This window comes from Centroberyx gerrardi, chromosome 10, assembly GCF_048128805.1.
Source record: "Centroberyx gerrardi isolate f3 chromosome 10, fCenGer3.hap1.cur.20231027, whole genome shotgun sequence".
Classification (NCBI taxonomy): Eukaryota; Metazoa; Chordata; class Actinopteri; order Beryciformes; family Berycidae; genus Centroberyx; species Centroberyx gerrardi.
Window position 1 is genome coordinate 17,947,709 of NC_136006.1, and position 17,328 is coordinate 17,965,036.

General features: G+C 42.9%; 2 protein-coding genes across 3 annotated transcripts; one reads left to right on the forward strand and one right to left on the reverse strand.

Moving 5' to 3' along the window:
• The first annotated feature begins 260 nt into the window (after positions 1 to 260).
• LOC139916393 (Golgi pH regulator) lies at positions 261 to 6,330 on the forward strand. 2 transcript variants are annotated; one of them, XM_071905249.2, is made up of 14 exons: positions 261 to 485; positions 1,080 to 1,139; positions 1,372 to 1,475; positions 1,575 to 1,681; positions 1,807 to 1,908; positions 2,066 to 2,186; positions 2,354 to 2,434; positions 2,518 to 2,627; positions 2,757 to 2,845; positions 4,228 to 4,320; positions 4,542 to 4,637; positions 4,973 to 5,062; positions 5,243 to 5,308; positions 5,427 to 6,330. In XM_071905249.2, exons 1-14 carry the CDS (start codon positions 444 to 446, stop codon positions 5,631 to 5,633), a joined length of 1,368 nt encoding a protein of 455 aa, XP_071761350.1. In that variant the 5' UTR covers positions 261 to 443; the 3' UTR covers positions 5,634 to 6,330. The 2 variants fall into 2 exon arrangements, with proteins under 2 accessions (XP_071761350.1, XP_071761351.1); XM_071905250.2 differs by lacking the exons at positions 261 to 485; positions 1,080 to 1,139; positions 1,372 to 1,475 and having other exon boundaries at positions 1,608 to 1,681; positions 1,780 to 1,908.
• Positions 6,331 to 6,532: 202 nt separating this feature from the next.
• Positions 6,533 to 17,004, reverse strand: pdzk1 (PDZ domain containing 1). The gene is made up of 8 exons (XM_071905261.2): positions 16,929 to 17,004; positions 9,488 to 9,697; positions 9,140 to 9,353; positions 8,576 to 8,908; positions 7,874 to 8,070; positions 7,565 to 7,789; positions 7,134 to 7,460; positions 6,533 to 6,972 (listed from the first exon to the last, which is right to left on the reverse strand). Exons 2-8 carry the CDS (start codon positions 9,692 to 9,694, stop codon positions 6,919 to 6,921), a joined length of 1,557 nt encoding a protein of 518 aa, XP_071761362.1. The 5' UTR covers positions 9,695 to 9,697; positions 16,929 to 17,004; the 3' UTR covers positions 6,533 to 6,918.
• Positions 17,005 to 17,328: the final 324 nt, after the last annotated feature.

Genomic DNA, 17,328 nt, shown 5'->3' on the forward strand with positions numbered 1-17,328 from the left:
CTGTCATTTACTATGCTTTGTCGCCCTCTGTACGTTAATAAGGTAATTGCAATAACCTAGGCAGTAGCGTCAGTTATCATCACAGCGTGTAGAAATTAATGATTAAGAATGAATAATGAAATATAAAAATGTTTAGAAAAGTATTAACAGCATTAACCATTGAATCATCCAAATAAAATACTGTTCATTCAGGATTTTTGCAAGACGTCACGCTTTTGCGACGGAAGTGTGTGTGTCGGACTCATCTTGATGACGTCACTACATACGCTGCCGTTGTAACTTGACAGCTCAACAACAAACGTTTCTAAAATGAACTCATTAACAACACAACAGACGCTGTTAAATTTAGGCTGACCATTTCGTCGTATCAGCATGAACTGAAATTACACTTGACGCTACACTTGTGCAGTGAGTTTTCGAGAGATTACAGACAAAACAACACCATGTCATTCCTTGTGGACTCAGTCATCATGTTCACCTCACAGGTAACGTTTGCAATTAGTAGTGAATTAGTCGATGGTTTTAGCTAACTTCTTTTGAACAGGGAAGTCCAGGGAATGCTGTACAAACTAACCACAGCTAGCCATGTGGCTATTTAACTAACGTTAGCTCACTTCAGCGTGTCTGCAGGTCCTGGAAAAGTCTTTAAATGTTTTATATTATCTAAACTAAAGGCCTGAAAACGTATCTAATACAGTTAGCATTAAAGTCTTAATTCAGGCTGTTTCTTGGCGTTTCGCTCTGTTTTTCTGAATTTACCACATTGTCGCTGAATAAGGTCTACAGTTTTCATTTTCACGTTTATTTCGATTGTGAATTTGGTCTTAGCTATATTTCACTCTAACTGCCATTAAAAAGAACTTGAAGTGTTAACGTTACATTGATGAACCTTGCAGACAGGAAAGCAATGTGGTTTTGTGGTGAGCGTCCTACCTAACGAGTAACGTTGAAGAGTGTGACCATACAACTCAAATTTCTTCTTCTTCTTCTTCTTCTTCTTCTTCTTCTTCTTCTTCTTCTTCTTTTTCCTCCTCTTCTTCTTCTCCAACCTTGCATAATTCCCATTAAATCCAACGCAGGTGCTGTTCTTTGGATTTGGATGGTTATTCTTTATGCGGCAGCTGTTCAAAGACTATGAGGTATAGTGTCATCTCAAAGCATTTATTTCCAGAAGTACACAAGTGTAATATGAACTTTGGGATAACTCTGCACTACTGACCCATTCATAATAATGATTCCAACGATAAAAACCTGAGTACACATTTACCTAGTGATTATCGCTAGTGCTGTTGATGGACCTACATCATTCACTGGCTGTCCTCTGTACTAATTTAGTTGTGACTGATAACCCGTGGCCGTGTTTGTTGACAGGTGCGCCAGTACGTCGTCCAGGTAGTTTTCTCTGTCACCTTTGCTTTCTCATGTACCATGTTTGAGCTGATCATCTTTGAGATTCTGGGTGCCTTAAGCAGTAGGTAAGTAAATTTTTTCCTGTGGGTTATAACTGTGTTTTATTGCTACAAGGACAAAGGATTGTAACCCTCACATCTTAAACCCCCATGCCTCTCCCACAGTTCCAGGTATTTCCACTGGAAGCTGAACCTGTATGTGATACTGCTGGTTCTAATCTTTGTGGTGCCTTTCTACATTGGCTACTTTGTTGTCAGCAACATACGCCTGTGTGAGTACAGCAGATTTTGACTGTTACAATAAAATACTGCAACTTACAATGAGCAATGTTGTGTTGTACAGATCTAAGTTTCATCCATGGTCTCACAGAACACTGTTTGCTGTGTTTCTGTGTAGTGCAGAGACAGAAGCTGCTTTTTGCCTGTGTGGTGTGGTTTACCTTCATGTATTTCTTCTGGAAGTTGGGAGACCCGTTCCCCATCCTCAGTCCAAAACACGGTGAGTGCGCATCCCTCCTATCCCACATTTTACCTGTTGGCAGTGGACACATTTAGGGCAGGACAGCCTGTCTCTCTGCCATGTAGATCTGAAACACTAGGCATTTGTTTATGGTTGTCGTTAAGTGTACGTCTTGCTTCTCATTACTGTTCTCTAGGCATCCTGTCCATTGAGCAGCTAATCAGTCGTGTTGGGGTTATAGGGGTCACACTCATGGCTCTACTGTCTGGGTTTGGTGCTGTCAACTGTCCCTACACCTACATGTCCTACTTCCTCAGGTAAGCTCAGTTGTGGGATTTCTCTGACATTACCTACAGTACTTGTATCAGTCAGCTTGTTAATCTATGTGCCTTTATGCACCAGTAATTAGTATTCTTAATTCTGTCCCTCTCTGCATACTGCACAAACACAAACCTTTATCCTCGCTGCTTTATTATATCTACAGAAACGTGACAGACAGTGACATCCTTGCTCTGGAGAGGAGGCTGCTCCAAACTATGGACATGATTGTCAGCAAGAAGAAACGGTGAGAAAATAAGGTTCTTTTGGAATAAAATTATGTAATAAATTGTTGTGCCACTACCTATGTTATATGTTTTTTTTGTGTAGAATTGCCATGACACGGAGGCAGATGTACCAGCGGGGGGAAGACCAGAACAAACAGACAGGATTCTGGGGCATGATCAAGAGTGTCACCTCTTCACCGACGGGCAGCGAGAGTATCCTTCACACAGACATTGAGGGTGATGGAAAATGGTTATGAATTTTAGTTCTTACCAGATGAGTGTGTGTACAAATGTGTGAGTTTATGTGTAGTGGATGTCAGGTCCTTGACTCCTTCCCTCCAGACCTCTCTCTGATCCAGCAGGAGGTTGATGCTCTGGAGGAGCTGAGTCGACAGCTCTTCCTAGAGACTGTAGACCTGCAGGCCACCAAGGTAACGCATGCACACGCATATTAAAACCAATGAATCGAAAAACTTGGTGAGAAACATTACATTCATGAATAATACATGAAATTAAATACATGATTGCGGTAAAACCCTTAGGGAGCTCAGCTACCAGGTCAGCTCAAATAAACAAGGCCCAAACTTCTATGTGTCTATGTGTAATCTTGAATTTAGTTAGCTAGGATTTCTGTGATGCAGTTTCTTTACCCATGACCACCCATCCCACCCTAATAATCACTCAACAAGAGGCATGTCGCAAAACTAATTCTCAAAAAATTAATCTGTTATAATGTTGTTATATCATGCTATCTTTGTGCAAATTAGGCAATTTGCAGCAGTGTCATCTATTAACCTGGGTACCATTGTGGCCGCTTGTGCCTTCGGTTGTTTTGTCGTCCATCTGTTTATTTGAGGGGGAAAAAAAACCATTCCATGCCGCACCTAGCTAGGAGTCGCCCTCGGCAGCTGCCTGTATCTCCTATGCCAGTGATTTTCAGTCCTACCCTGCGTTTCATTAGTCGTTTTAACCCGCCCTCGTTGACTTCCCTTGCGCCCGCCGCCGCCCTAAGTGCTGTTCCATTACTCAAGTGAACTTTCTGAGATCGACCCTTCGAGGGCCGAGGAAGAGAGTCAACGATCTAGACTTCAGGAGCGTGGCTTGCCCAGAATGCATTGTGATTGTTCGTGGTTTCCTGTGCATGACCCACCATGGCAGAGCAAGTGATATACAAGTATAACTAAACGCGCCCTCTGCTCTGCATGTGGCAGCTCGCATGACGTACGGTGCTACGTATTACGAAGTGCCGAGGGGAAGTGAAGGAGGGCTTGTTAAATGGCAAATGAAAGAGGGCTTCAGAGTACTGCTGGTTCTCTATCCTACCAGGTAGTTGATTGCAGTTAATTGCGTTCACCTGGCATCCCAGGTGTGCATCAGTCTCTGATTAGATGGTTAGAATGAAAACCAGCAGGGCTGCGGGTCCTGAGGACTGGCACTGAAAACCACTCACCTGTGCCACTGACTGCCATTACACACACACACACACACACACACACACACACACACACACACACACACACACACACACACAAAGATGCACATTTATCTATTCATAGTATTCTGTTACATCACCACAAGCCATCTTGGTAGGGAAATAACAGGTGATTGTAATAAATTAACAGGTGATTACAATCAAATGACAAACACAGCCAATGAGCTGTGCGTATTGTAAAGTACCATATTGGTAGGAAATGCATGTGACATCATGGGAATACTATGAATTCAGTACATCCATTAATACCTTGATGACCCTTTGTGCCTGTATATGGTGAATGATGTGCTATTTATTTGCCCTAACCCTCGGTGTCTTTAGGAGCGGATTGAGTACTCCAAGACATTCCAGGGGAAATACTTTAACTTCCTTGGTTACTTCTTTTCCATCTACTGTGTTTGGAAAATCTTCATGGTGAGAGCTGCTTTCAGAGTTGCATTCTGGCATTGTTCCTGTCTCACATACGCACACATACACATACACATACAGTATGTTGTGGTTGCTGTGGTCCTTATCTAGTTACACTTTTAACATCAGCATATTTTGTCTTTTACTGTGTAAAATGTAGCTGTACTTTAACGAAACTTTTGATTTTCATCTGTTATTAAAATTCCTACTCTTTTTGTCCATCCTAGGCCACTATAAACATTGTGTTTGACCGCGTTGGAAAGACTGATCCAGTGACGAGGGGCATTGAGATAACAGTTAACTACTTGGGCATCCAGTTTGATGTAAGATCTTTGTCACTCACACACCCACACACGCAGAATCACCTGTCATACAGCATGCATGTCTCCTGTGAAGTTAATTATTGCCAGCCCATTAAAGCCTCTGCCTGCTCTTCCTGCAGTGAACCTGTTCCTGATCACTGTTTAATCTTTTTCCACGTAGGCAATGATTTGATAGAGCTCTCATAACTTGCACTCAAAGAGCATGCCATTAAGTTAGGATTTAAATGAATAAATGATGAATGCAATTTGGAAGTTGTCATCCCCTTCCCCCACTCTAATTTCCTTGTCCATTACTTTGCTCTCTTCCTCCTTTGCTCTCTTTCTCGCCGCCTCAGGTGAAGTTTTGGTCCCAACACATCTCCTTCATCTTGGTAGGAATAATTATCGTTACCTCCATACGCGGCCTTCTCATCACTCTCACTAAGGTAAAACACCCACAGTTCTCACAGCAAGTCACTCTACATGATGCATGTCATGCCAACAGGATCCTAAGTCAATAAATCTGTGAGATCCCTTGCCAGATGTAATGGATATCTTTTTTTTTTTCTGTTTGTACCTGTCTTAACCCATCATTTGTTCTGCTTCCTCTGCCTTCATTTTTCTAGTTCTTCTATGCTATATCAAGCAGCAAGTCCTCCAATGTTATTGTGCTTGTCCTCGCTCAGATCATGGTGAGTTTGCTCGCTTTATGGTTGTTTTATAACAAAGAGCATAAAGCACATAGGACTGATAAGTTAGAAGTCTCTGTCTCTCTCTCTCTCTCTCTCTCTCTCTCTCTCTCCCTATCAGGGGATGTACTTTGTATCATCGGTATTGCTGATGCGTATGAGCATGCCGCTGGAGTATCGCTCCATTGTGACTGAGGTGCTGGGAGAGCTGCAGTTTAACTTCTACCACCGCTGGTTCGACGTCATCTTCCTGGTCAGCGCCCTGTCCAGCATCCTCTTCCTCTACCTCGCTCACAAGCAGGCACCAGAGAAACACATGACCCTCTGATCCCCCACACCACCTACTGCTTAGACTTGACCCCCCGACCCCTAGGGGGGGCTTTTAACCTGGAATTCAGGGAAGTCCAGAATTCACTCTCTTTTTTTATATAACAAATAATTATATGGTTTGTCTGTGCTTTGCCTATACTTCCTGAATCAGGAATGGCTGATTGTTGGACGCAAGTGATGGGGAACTATTGGAGCACATCAGGGAACAACTTTGGAAAGTGGACTTTGTATGAGGTTTGAATGAGAGTATTGACAGAACAAATGTTACTATTGGATATTGGGCTGTAATTTTACCTTGCAAAATGCAAACACTTGAAATTCTTTCACTCTTGAATTTTCATCCATTTGGCCAAAATCATCTTTCCTTTAGTCAGTCTGAACACAACAGCTTTACTGTTCACAGCACATCCCTGCTTCACTCCAATGAGGAGGAAGTAGCCAATCCATACGAAGAAATTATAAAGATGAAGATGTGACTCATGATCTCTATCCTGGAGTGGTCTTTATTTTCAACACCTACGCAGTACCATTGTTTGTTATTATACACCAGTAACCATAACAATTCGGCAGTTGGTACATTTGTGTCTGTTGCAGCAGCTGGAGTTAGTGTTGAATGTTTGTGCACATCTACTGTTCTACAGCAGTGCTTTTACACCAGAGGGAAGGCTTTGGAATAAATAATTTGTGGCCATTGACATTACTGTGTTTGTGTTGTCTTTTGCTCTCATTAGGGAGATACATAATTCAATTGTGGACAAAAAGGGATGCAAACATAATTTAGATAGCATGTGGTTGTTTATTTCTCTTCATGGAATTTGTTTTATTCTACATTCATTTTAGAAGTGGGAACAACAAAGTTGATTTTTTTTAGAACATTAAAGCATAACAGCAGTCTTTTATTATAGCAAATATCCATGAAAGAGCACAGTGTTTGTTCACTGGCAATAATATTACTAGCGTTGGCGTAACTTCTGTAGGCTATTGTTTTTAATCTTGGGAACATTATTAGTCTTGGGTATAGGGAATCAGTGACATTGCTCTGATCATCGCACAGGCACATCAATAAATAGATCTATTGCTGGTGCCAAAGAAATACAGTATAAGGATACCCAAATGTTTTTGTTCTCAGCTCTTTCATACAGGTGATATAATTATGTTGGTATGATTGAAAGGCAGATGTTGGACAGAGTGAATTTGTATAAGTCTTTTCTCTCTTTGTATTCTTCCTCCTTGTCTCTTCCTCAATATTAATTGGATGTGTGAGGCCCAAAAAGCAAATTGTTTCAGAGTCTCTCATCAATACTTTCGTGAGATGAAGATGACGACACAGACGGGGTCTAAAAGAGAGATCGTGAAAACACAAAAAGCATTTATTTTTACAGTCATTCAAGATCATTTTTTATAATATTTTTGCTTTTATATGAGATAGTAGACTAGAAAAATGGGAGATGACACACAGGATCTAGAATTTTTTTTTTTTTTTATAATCTTCACTCACCCTCTCTCTTCTTGGTGCAGGAGGGGTTTCTGGCCGGGCCTTCTCCAGTCTCTCCTCCTCCTCCTTGCTGGCCTCTAGAGTGGCTGGTGTGTGGACCTGCACAGAGGACGTTTGCCCGAGGAGCAGGGGTGTGATGGCCACTCCTTTGGCTTTGAGCTGGTCATAGACGCTCTTTGTGGCCACCAGTAGCTCCAGAGAGCTGCCGCTGCTGCGGATCATTGCCACCGCCTCGTCATGGGTGCTCTTCTCCACATTCACACCATTCACCTCCACCACAATATCGTCATCCTCCAGACCTGCCCTTTCTGCTGCCCCACGCATCACCACCTGATACAGGGAGAGCAGGAGAGCAAGATCTCTAAACTGTTGCGAACGATTTGATTGTGAACGGTAATGATTGAAAACACGTTGTTGTCCTGGGTAAGTCTTACCTCTTTGATGTACTGACCACACACACCCTGGATGCCATTGAGGTGGAAGCCATAGCCAGCTGAGGTCTTCTCCATCTTACACAGTTTAGGCTTGAGCTCCTCTTTCCTCCCCTTAACAGGTGTGGACGGTCGGACAGGAGCAGGTAAATGGACGGCCTCTGTGTAGCTGGGTGGAGCGGTCGAACCCTTCGTCTCTTCCCAGAAGAGCATAGGAGACGCTCCACCCTGCAAAGGACAGAACAAGATGTTATCTAGAAAGTCTGCAGTGTCTGTTGAAACCACAGATATACTCTCGCACTTCAGGCTCACCATCGTGTACATCTTGTCAGTATCTTTGTCCACCACCAGGAGGCAGCATTTGTAGCCGCTCTGTCTGACCCTGTCCACCACCTGCTCATGGGTGCAGTCGTCCACCTCTTGCCCATCCACAGCCACCAGCCTGTCCATGTCCTTCAGACCTGCCCTCTCTGCTGGACTCCCTCTGTCTATGCCCTTGATGAAGTGGCCTGTATGGTGGCAGTTAGTACACTGTCAAGACACAGGCTCCTCTCTGCAGTTTGTTGTTCATTAATATAATAATTAGTAATAGTTAGGGATGGGATGATATATCGAAATTCAATATATCGCAATACAAAAATGTGACGATATGCATCGTGGGGCAGAAAAATGAATCACAGTATTAGCTGCATTTTATTCTGCTCTAGTAATCACAAATGAGATGGCTTTCCCATCACAATTTCACAAGCTCTCCATCCAAATTATATTATTTGCACTTTGTAATGACATTTTTAAATTGTTTGCATTCTAGCAAGCCAATGCCCTTGGTAGAAAGATTTGTGTCTTAGAAATAAACATAATTCTGCACAGTCAGACTGAACTTTTCTACATTACGTTGTATCATGGTTGTATCGAATCATGAACCCTATATCGCATATCGAATCGGATCCTGAGATAAGCATATCGTCCCATCCCTAGTAATAGTACATGTGTAATATCAGCATATGAGCATGCCTTTCTGGTTGGGCTCCACCCTGAGGAAGAAGCCGTAGCCATCGGATCCTTTGGTCATGTCGGCGATGCGCGGCTTGTGCGGCAGGTGCTTGACTGTGGCTAGCCCCGCTCCTAACTTGATGTGCTTGTTCTGGTGGTACCTGTTTGTTTCCTCATCAACCAATAGGAACATGATGCTACTGCCCGCCGCCTTGATCTTCTCCACCACTTGGTCGTGCGTGGCGCCCTCGGTGTTCTCCCCGTTGACCTCCAGCAGACGGTCGTTGGCTTTGACCCCTGCTTTCTCAGCCATGCCTCCTGGGGTCACCTCCGTCATGAACAAGCCCTGCTCACCTAGACGAGGAAGTTATAGAACACATGAACAATCACAGCGGAAACGAAAGAGAACAAACCTACTGTCAACTTCTCTCTTTTATCAGCCAGTCCCACCACAAAGAGTCACCTAACTGAGATGATAACTTTGTTTTCTTTGTATGATGGAATTTGTCTTATTTGTCTGAGGGGTTTCCTTTTTTGATCAGTTGACCCAGATTGTGATTCCGTAGCCGTGTCTCCTCAGCTCACCTCTGGCCGAGCGCAGAGAAAATCCATAGCCTGAGCTGGACTTGACCAGGTAGCAGAGTTTGGGTTTCAGTGTCTGTCTGGCCACTCCGTTGGCAGCTGGTCTGCCCTGAGGATCAGACAGATCCACTCTCTCTGCGTTGGCCTTCTTGTAGGAGGCTGCATCCATAATGTGGAAAGTGACTGACGCTCCACTGTCTCTTACCAGGTCCACCACCTGCCACAGGGGCACACATAGAAAGAGAGTTTGAAAAAAGATGCTTATGACTGCCACTGGATAATACTGTCAATTCAGGAGTTGTTATTAATCTGATTTGAGATTACACTGCTGTAATTCCACTCCCTACTTACCTCTGAATGGGTCAATCCATCAACAAAGGTTCCATTGACCCGTAGGATGCGGTCTCCATCCTTCATGCCAGCCAGCTCAGCAGGACCTCCCATTTCCAGGCAGCGGATCAGGTGGCCTTCCTCTCCATGCTCCACCCTCAGGAAGAAGCCGAACGTCTGACCCTGCCTCTTGGTTAGAGCGATCACCCTCTGCTTATACGCAGCCATGTCCTAACAGAGGAGAGGGGTATGTTTAATCTACACAGTCACAAATTATATCTTCTTTTTAAGGTGTGGTGAATCCTTAGGTATTTTTTCCGTTGTAAATATGATTTGCTGATATGATATGCCCAAATTACAGAAACATATAGTAAATACACTGATAGATATGGTGATAAGTTCTGGACACTTAGAAGTCTTATTAGGCTATAAAACTGTGATATACAAAGATAAACACGAGGTAGAGATAAGTGTTACGCTTTCCATTGGTTAATGTGATGCTTCAGTGAAGGAGTGGCTGCAGATATTGGATTTAGTAAGACTTTATGGGTGGACCTCGAAATCCTTTCCCTTTCCCCCTCTTTCTCTCACTGTTCCCCCTAGCACACACACATTCATTTAGAGGCAGATAACACTGAACCCAAGGAACTGGAAGTGCTGATAGCTTCGGAAAAGAAGTTAATCCTCCATGCCAACACTCTAGTGACAGTTAATGTTTAACGGCAGTCCGCAGACACAGCTGAATGTGGCAAGGACTCTCTTTTAACAAGAATGTCTGAACTTTGAATCCATAGTAAAGAATGTCTTAATATAATCCTCTTATTAGACGACTATCACAAGGACATAAAGGATGTGCGCACTGGTGTGTGGACAGGTGTGCCTGTGTGTGTGCGTGCCTCATAAGAGTGAGTGGATGAATATATATGTTGAATTAGTGTTGAATTGTGTCTTAATCTGGAGTCGTGATCTCCAAAACACGACAAATCTCCATCAGAAGTTGACAATGAAATAAGAGCAACAGTAGAAGCAAATGTAATCTATAAATCTATAAATACTTAACTATTTAAATATTTTATCGATAAATAAAGTAACCTGCAAAACTAAAAAACGAAACTTTAGTCAGTGATGTACAAGAGCGCAGTAGATACTACATATTATTTTACCAAACACTGAATGTTCTACAAAGCAAGCAGAAATCTAATGTAATAAATCATGACATAGAATTACAATTCACTTGGATGACAATAAACACCTCATGAATCATTTAAGAACTACAGTGTAAAAATATATTCCATCCATACAAAAATAAAGATATAATAAAGATATACAGTAAAGAGATTTGTTTCAAAATGAAATATCTCACAGATTAAATTGTTGACATACTTGAAGAATTTACTGTATATAATTTAAATTATTAGCAATCTTAAGAAATTTGCTAATTGAATGCTGTCATTTTTTAGGATTAAATTATCTCTGTTTTTAAAATATGTGGTCATGAATTTCAGGTAACAACTTATATCTTAATACAGATATACAGTAGTGTTTTGAAATTGAACCCTTCATTTAGATAGTCACTCACCAGCTCCTCTCTGCTCACTCTCCCAGTCCAAAGGAGGAGCTCACCTGTCAATGCTTAGCTGTTATCTCCTGTATCTTCAACCTGTCCTCCTCCTCCTCCTCCTCCCCTCTCTCTCTCTCTCTCTCTCTCCATCTCATTTCTTCCCTCCCTCCCTCCCTCCCTCTCTGCAGGGACTTTGACAGGCCAAAGGTGGGCCTAAAGGCTGAGTTATTTAACAGTGTCTCGTGTCTCAGGAGAACACAGTGCTGCCCACTCTGTCCTTTGAAAGCGAGATGTAATGATGAAGCAATCATCTGTTCTGGGGGCCAAAGGTGCAGGACAAGGCAACCGCCAATGCCAGGAATCATTCATCTACATCAACGTCACTGCCACATGAAGGGAAAAGCCACCCTAAAATGGAATTTGCGTAAATCTCAGTGCTATGATCTCGGACATTTCAGTTTTGATTTGTGGAACGAAAATAGAGTTAAATCTGCTCCCAAAATGTATAGATTTGTTAATGCCTAGACAGGTTGCGTTTCGAGTGCAGTGCTCTTCATCAGACTACATGAACTGCCTGATGAAGAGCACTGCGCTCGAAATGTCACCTGTCTACGTGTTTATACATTTATACACCTTGGGAGCATCTTTTTGTTCCATGTGTTCTGTTCAGCACCTTGTTTAAGATATATATATATATATAAGCACACCATCTGGTTCACGTGTCAGCACCTCAATTGGATAAAGCTTATTGATATAAAATCTCAAGCAAACATTACATGAGTAATATGAGTGTGAGAATTTAGTCTCCAATTCATTATCAAGGGAGCAGCTGCAGGATTTGTCCCTTGATAACTTAACAGGTCAAAGCCTTGGTTCTTTGATTTCTGGAGGTTTAAGATCATAGGAACAACATCCTTCTTGAGCGAATTCTGTTTTAGGGTGGATTTCTACTTTCAGAACGACATCCACAGGGTTCATGCAGAGCAGAGGCTGGTGACTGTAGCTCCCTAAGACTTCCATGGTTTATGGCTGCTGTGTTCCCTATCTGTGGGAGAGTCCTTTGGTTAGATAAGGTTTATCTTCATGCTGTAGTCCTGAGAATGGGCAGAGTTGACCAGAACTAAACCAAAGCCAAACAAACAAAAACTCCAAAAGGTAATGGTTGATTCATTATTGTGCTGAGCTGAGCTCACAGGTGTTGTTTGTAGACAAGACCAATTCCTAGCACAGTCCTTCTGAATTATTCTAGTCTAACAGGATTCGGATATTATCTTCCCTTTCTGATGGTGCCTGTAGACACACAGAGGCCTGCAACATAATACACATATCAGTCGTGGTGACTGAGATTCTCTCATATTGTAAAGTAATTCATTTAAAAGGTGATAATAACTGTCACTTTTCGGTCCACTCAGTCAGCAGTTCTTCTCTCCTCTCCTTTTCAACACAATAATCATTTTGAGAGTAAGTAGGCGGTATCAAAACAGCGGAGGATATCACTCCTGGGGACGGAGGAGTCGGAAACACAATGCCACCGTAAACTCTTTTGTGTTAGGGGCCTCTGCTCTGCTAACTGCTCAGAACCTAATCTGCAAGATAACAATCTGTTGGAGTGAGACTGATGCCAAACACGCTGCTGCCATCTATCTGTTATTATAAAGATGATTATCGGACATTCTGCATCAATGGGTCCTGGGTTGGACCTATACTACAGTGATTTCAAATTAGAGAGCGCTGCCACATGCTGCATCCACACTAAAGGATGATGACGTGATTCAAGCAAATCATTATGTCTGTGAGGTGCAGTTTGTTTAGTTTAGATTAACAAATAACTTATCTTATTCTTCTTAATCTTATTTGTGTGTGTGTGTGTGTGTGAGCATGAATGTGTGTATCCAGGCGTACGTCTGTACAGTGTATGTGTGTGTGTGGTGGACATACATTTATGTGTGCATTCACACAACACTTAGGAGAAAGACCTGAGAGTCTGGAAGGGTGATGATTGAAAAATTGGCAAGACTTGGTGTGGCAGTCTTGCCCCCGTTGCTGACACACGCGCACACACACACACACACACACACACACACACACACACACAGAGCTCCAGTAGACGCAGGTTTGTGTCCCCAGGGCAGACACTCATGACTGCTGATGGTTTGGTGTACTGAGCACACACACACACACACACACACCTCCAGCCCTCCAGCCACATACTCACTATAGGCCTTGAGCCTGTTTGAACAATTGATCCCGGGGGTCCAGGAGCCACAGCCAGAGGGGAGATGGAGTGCGTGGAAGGAGACAGAAATCCTCTTCAGCTCGACTTAACACTGATGCATTTCACTATCCATTACCCTCAGTCATCACCTTTCCATGTGTTTGCCGGAGAGAAGGCTGTAGTTCAGTGACGCTGACTACCTGAGTGACCTACCTGAGTGACACCCCCCATGCTAAAAACAGCACATTTGGCTGTTTTATTTTGGACATCATCTCTGTGGTGTTTAATGGCGGCAACCTACACACAGCTACCAGAGGATACAGACATGAGCTGTAAGTGCCAGATCAGAAGTGATTATATCCAACCTGTCTTCATCAGCGCTGGAGCAACAGTAATCAACACGTCATGCCAGGTTGTGATTACTCCACTCAGCAGGGAGCACTAGTCTCTCTCTTTATCTTGATTGGCATCCTCACATGGCTTGTTTAGCTGGGGTAATTGGCCCTGCACATCGCCTGCCTTAGCCAGCTGTAATTAGACTAGGAGAAAGATTAGAGGTGGCCCTGTAGAAATAATGGACATTTTTCTCTCAGAAGGGGAGTCGTTTGAGCGTTCAGAGGCCAAGCAGACGGTCCCCACTCTCCACAGCAATAACACGCCTCAGCAAGCAGTGACATTTCCACCTCACGACTGTGCAGGTGGCGTGGAAGAGACAGGTTCCCTCAATGGCTGTATAGGAAAAGGCAAAGAACGAGCATGCGGCAGGCTCTTCGATAATACTTTAACATCATATAACCTGCTTATATCCCAGGTAGAGGATAGGATGATGATGGTGAGGAGAACATTTTTAAGATGGCCACTAGGTAGAGGGTGGCAAGCTTTTATATGTTGGTGTGTCTATAAGGACATTTTTGGGGGCCAATGTACATTGAATTCCATTCATTTTGGATACTCATTCAGTTTCATTCACTTTCACATCAGTAGACGGCTGTTGCCATTGTTGTTGGTCACCTGTCATATGTTGTGCCATTGGTTGTAGTAACTGTTGAATGGAGGGGGAGAATTTTTAATTGTTTCTTCACTTATAAAGAGAGACATGACCCTGGCTAGCTGCTATTAGGAGACAATCAGTGGCTACCCAGTAAAACTTTTTGCTTTTGCGGCAAGCATTTCGTCAGATAGTGTGACAACCACTGAGCCCTGACTATGATGGTAAGCTAACCTAACTGGTCAGTAGGAACTACTTTTTATGTGCTGATTCATTTGCATTTTATTGTAGTCTATTGCTTTTGTTGTAGCCTACAACAAAAGCATGTAGGCATGTTGTTGATTGATCTTTCTTGGTTGATCAGGCGCAAGAGTTCATTATGTGAACAAGGCAACAGTAAACATGTCGTCCTTGTCTGGACCAATCAGTAACAAATGTGTCACTTTGTGTTCAGCTGTAATTGTAGTTCCCCTTTGGTCCAATCAATGTCATTTTGAATGCTGGAGTGCAGCGGTGAGATGCATAATTTACCCAAGTTTCAGAAAAATCCAAGAAGTAAACAAATGCTGTAGCACCCACCTTAGGCCAATCACTGCTAATTTAAATATTCCAGAAAGGAGCAGTGAGACACATCATTCCCTTTAGTTACGTGAAAATCTGATCAGCCGTCCAAGATATTGTGTACAGAGAATTAAACAAACACTGTTGTGCTCCCCTCAGGCCAATCAATGTAATTTTGAAAATGCTGGAAGGGGGCAATGACACCTTAGCTAGACAATAATCTCGAAACATGTAGCTTTTCCAGTTTAAACTGTGACTTATTACAAAAAAGAGAGCAAATGGTGCGTTTTGCATGCCATTTCCTTAAATAGTACACACACACACACACACACACACACACACACACCAGTCTTGTTGGCTCAGCTTCTTACTTTTACACTTGCTTTTCAGACAAAGTGGAGCAGAGCTGACAGTGGGCCCATGTAGGCCTGCCGCCTGCCTACAGTTGAGGGTAAGTTCAATATGAAAATAGGAATCTGAATGAAAGAAGATTATCTCCTATATTTTTCTCTCTTTCTCTCTCTCTCTCATCTGCTTTCTGTCCGTGTCTTTTCACACTAGTGTCATCTACATGTCAGAGTTGACGAGTGCATATGTCCCCTGTCATGAGATCTTTGCAGGCTGCAGAAGGGGACAAATATACTTGGAGTGATATGACACTTGGTACATGTGTGTGTGTGTGTGTGTGTGTGTGTGTGTGTTAATGCTTAATGTTTTATTTTTTGAGGGTCGGGTTGGGGTGGGGGACATGTAATGCATGCACTTAAAAACCTCTGAGACTAAAATCAATTATAAGCCTAAGCAGGTTGGGTCTTCTTGATTTTTGTCGTTAGTGTGATGATGTCACGCAGCACATAAGGGGACATGGGGGAGAAATAGTATGGGGAGAAAAAAAATGGAGGAGAAAAAAAAAAAAAAAATGTGTGGGCAAAAAACGAGGATTGTAAAAAATTTTTTGCAGTTTTTTCCCTGCAACACAACACGACCCCGCCTACCCTACAACGGGCTACAGGGCGTTGATAGACAGATGTGAAAGTCTCTCCATCTCCTTCTCCTCTTTTTTCCATTGACCAAGTGAGCGCCATTAAAACAACATGTAAACTAATTTCACACATATGATTACTCACATACCTTTAGAACAACAGTGTGATGAAGCGCACAGAGATCCTGCACCTGAAACGTGGGACGCGCTACCCCAAAACCTGCCTCATCAACAGGGAGCTCTGCATCCCCATGTTACTCCTTCACCCACCCACCAGGGAGAGGAAATCCACTCAGACACCACCTGAGGGCGGCACCGCAGTGTATGTCAATAACCACAGGCGTTATTCACAACTTTACCAGGAGTCGACACTGACGCGCTCCCCACCGCACCCAGGGGCGTCAGTTCACTAAACCCGAAGGCATCTCATTTGCCACCAAAACTTCCAAACGTCCTTCCAGGCTAGACTAAATCTCTGGAGACAAGTGGAGTTGGAGTAGCCTATTACTGATGACTGACATATTTCGCCAATGTGGTAAATTATTAGACGTAGTTCACCAAATTATTTTGTACCATCTTGCTTCCCAGATGTGATTTTTGGCTTTCAAATAGATGTATGGTAATTGCTGGATCTTACTCTCCATTGTAATGATAATAAACTACAAGATCAAATTTGGACTCAGATAGGCTATGGTATGGCAAACAGTGTTGGGATTGTTACTCAAAAACGTAATGCTTTACCCCTTAATAACACAAGTAACTTGTCGCGTTGTCTTGGCGGTTGCATCCACTCTTACCTTCACAAATCAGGATTACCTCTGTGAATGATCAATGAAACCATATAGTGTTGATTTCCAATGTTTTGTCATCCTTTGTCGATAGGATCAAAATAGTTCGATCCTGTCGAAGCGCTTTCCACCCAGAGGAAGTAAATGTTTCTGCCATTACTCATATAAACCAGTTTAATGTGCCACGTACTGAAAAAGGAAAGGACTAATTATGATGAAACGAATGTGGTGGGAATAATTAAATTCAAAACTAATATTTAGAGAGGGTGATAACAAACGCAACGACCTATTTTGGTAACGGGAATACTGGAAATGCTGCAAATTACTAACTATTAGGAAAAGTAATAACATGACTGTAGTTACTCACCCAACATTGATGGTAAGTGCCAATATACCTTACCAGACCCAGCGCTCAAATGACGACCCACCGCTCTACTCCTCCATCCCCCTCCAACACACACACACACACACACACACACACACACACACACACACACACACACACACACACCACACACCACCTCCACCACCCACTCCGGTAGGCTATTACCCTCTCCACTTTCCTCTGCGCTCACTCCATGCAGTACCCAGGCAGAGGCGCAGAAGCGCGGCGCGGTCCTCTTCCCTCCTGGTGCGCACGAATCCTATAATAACGCGTGTGATGCCGCACTGACCATTAAGACAACACATATATCTGCCGCGTAAAACAGACCAAAAGGCAGAGAAAAATCTAGTGTTGCTTTTTTTTATTTTTATTTTTATTTTTT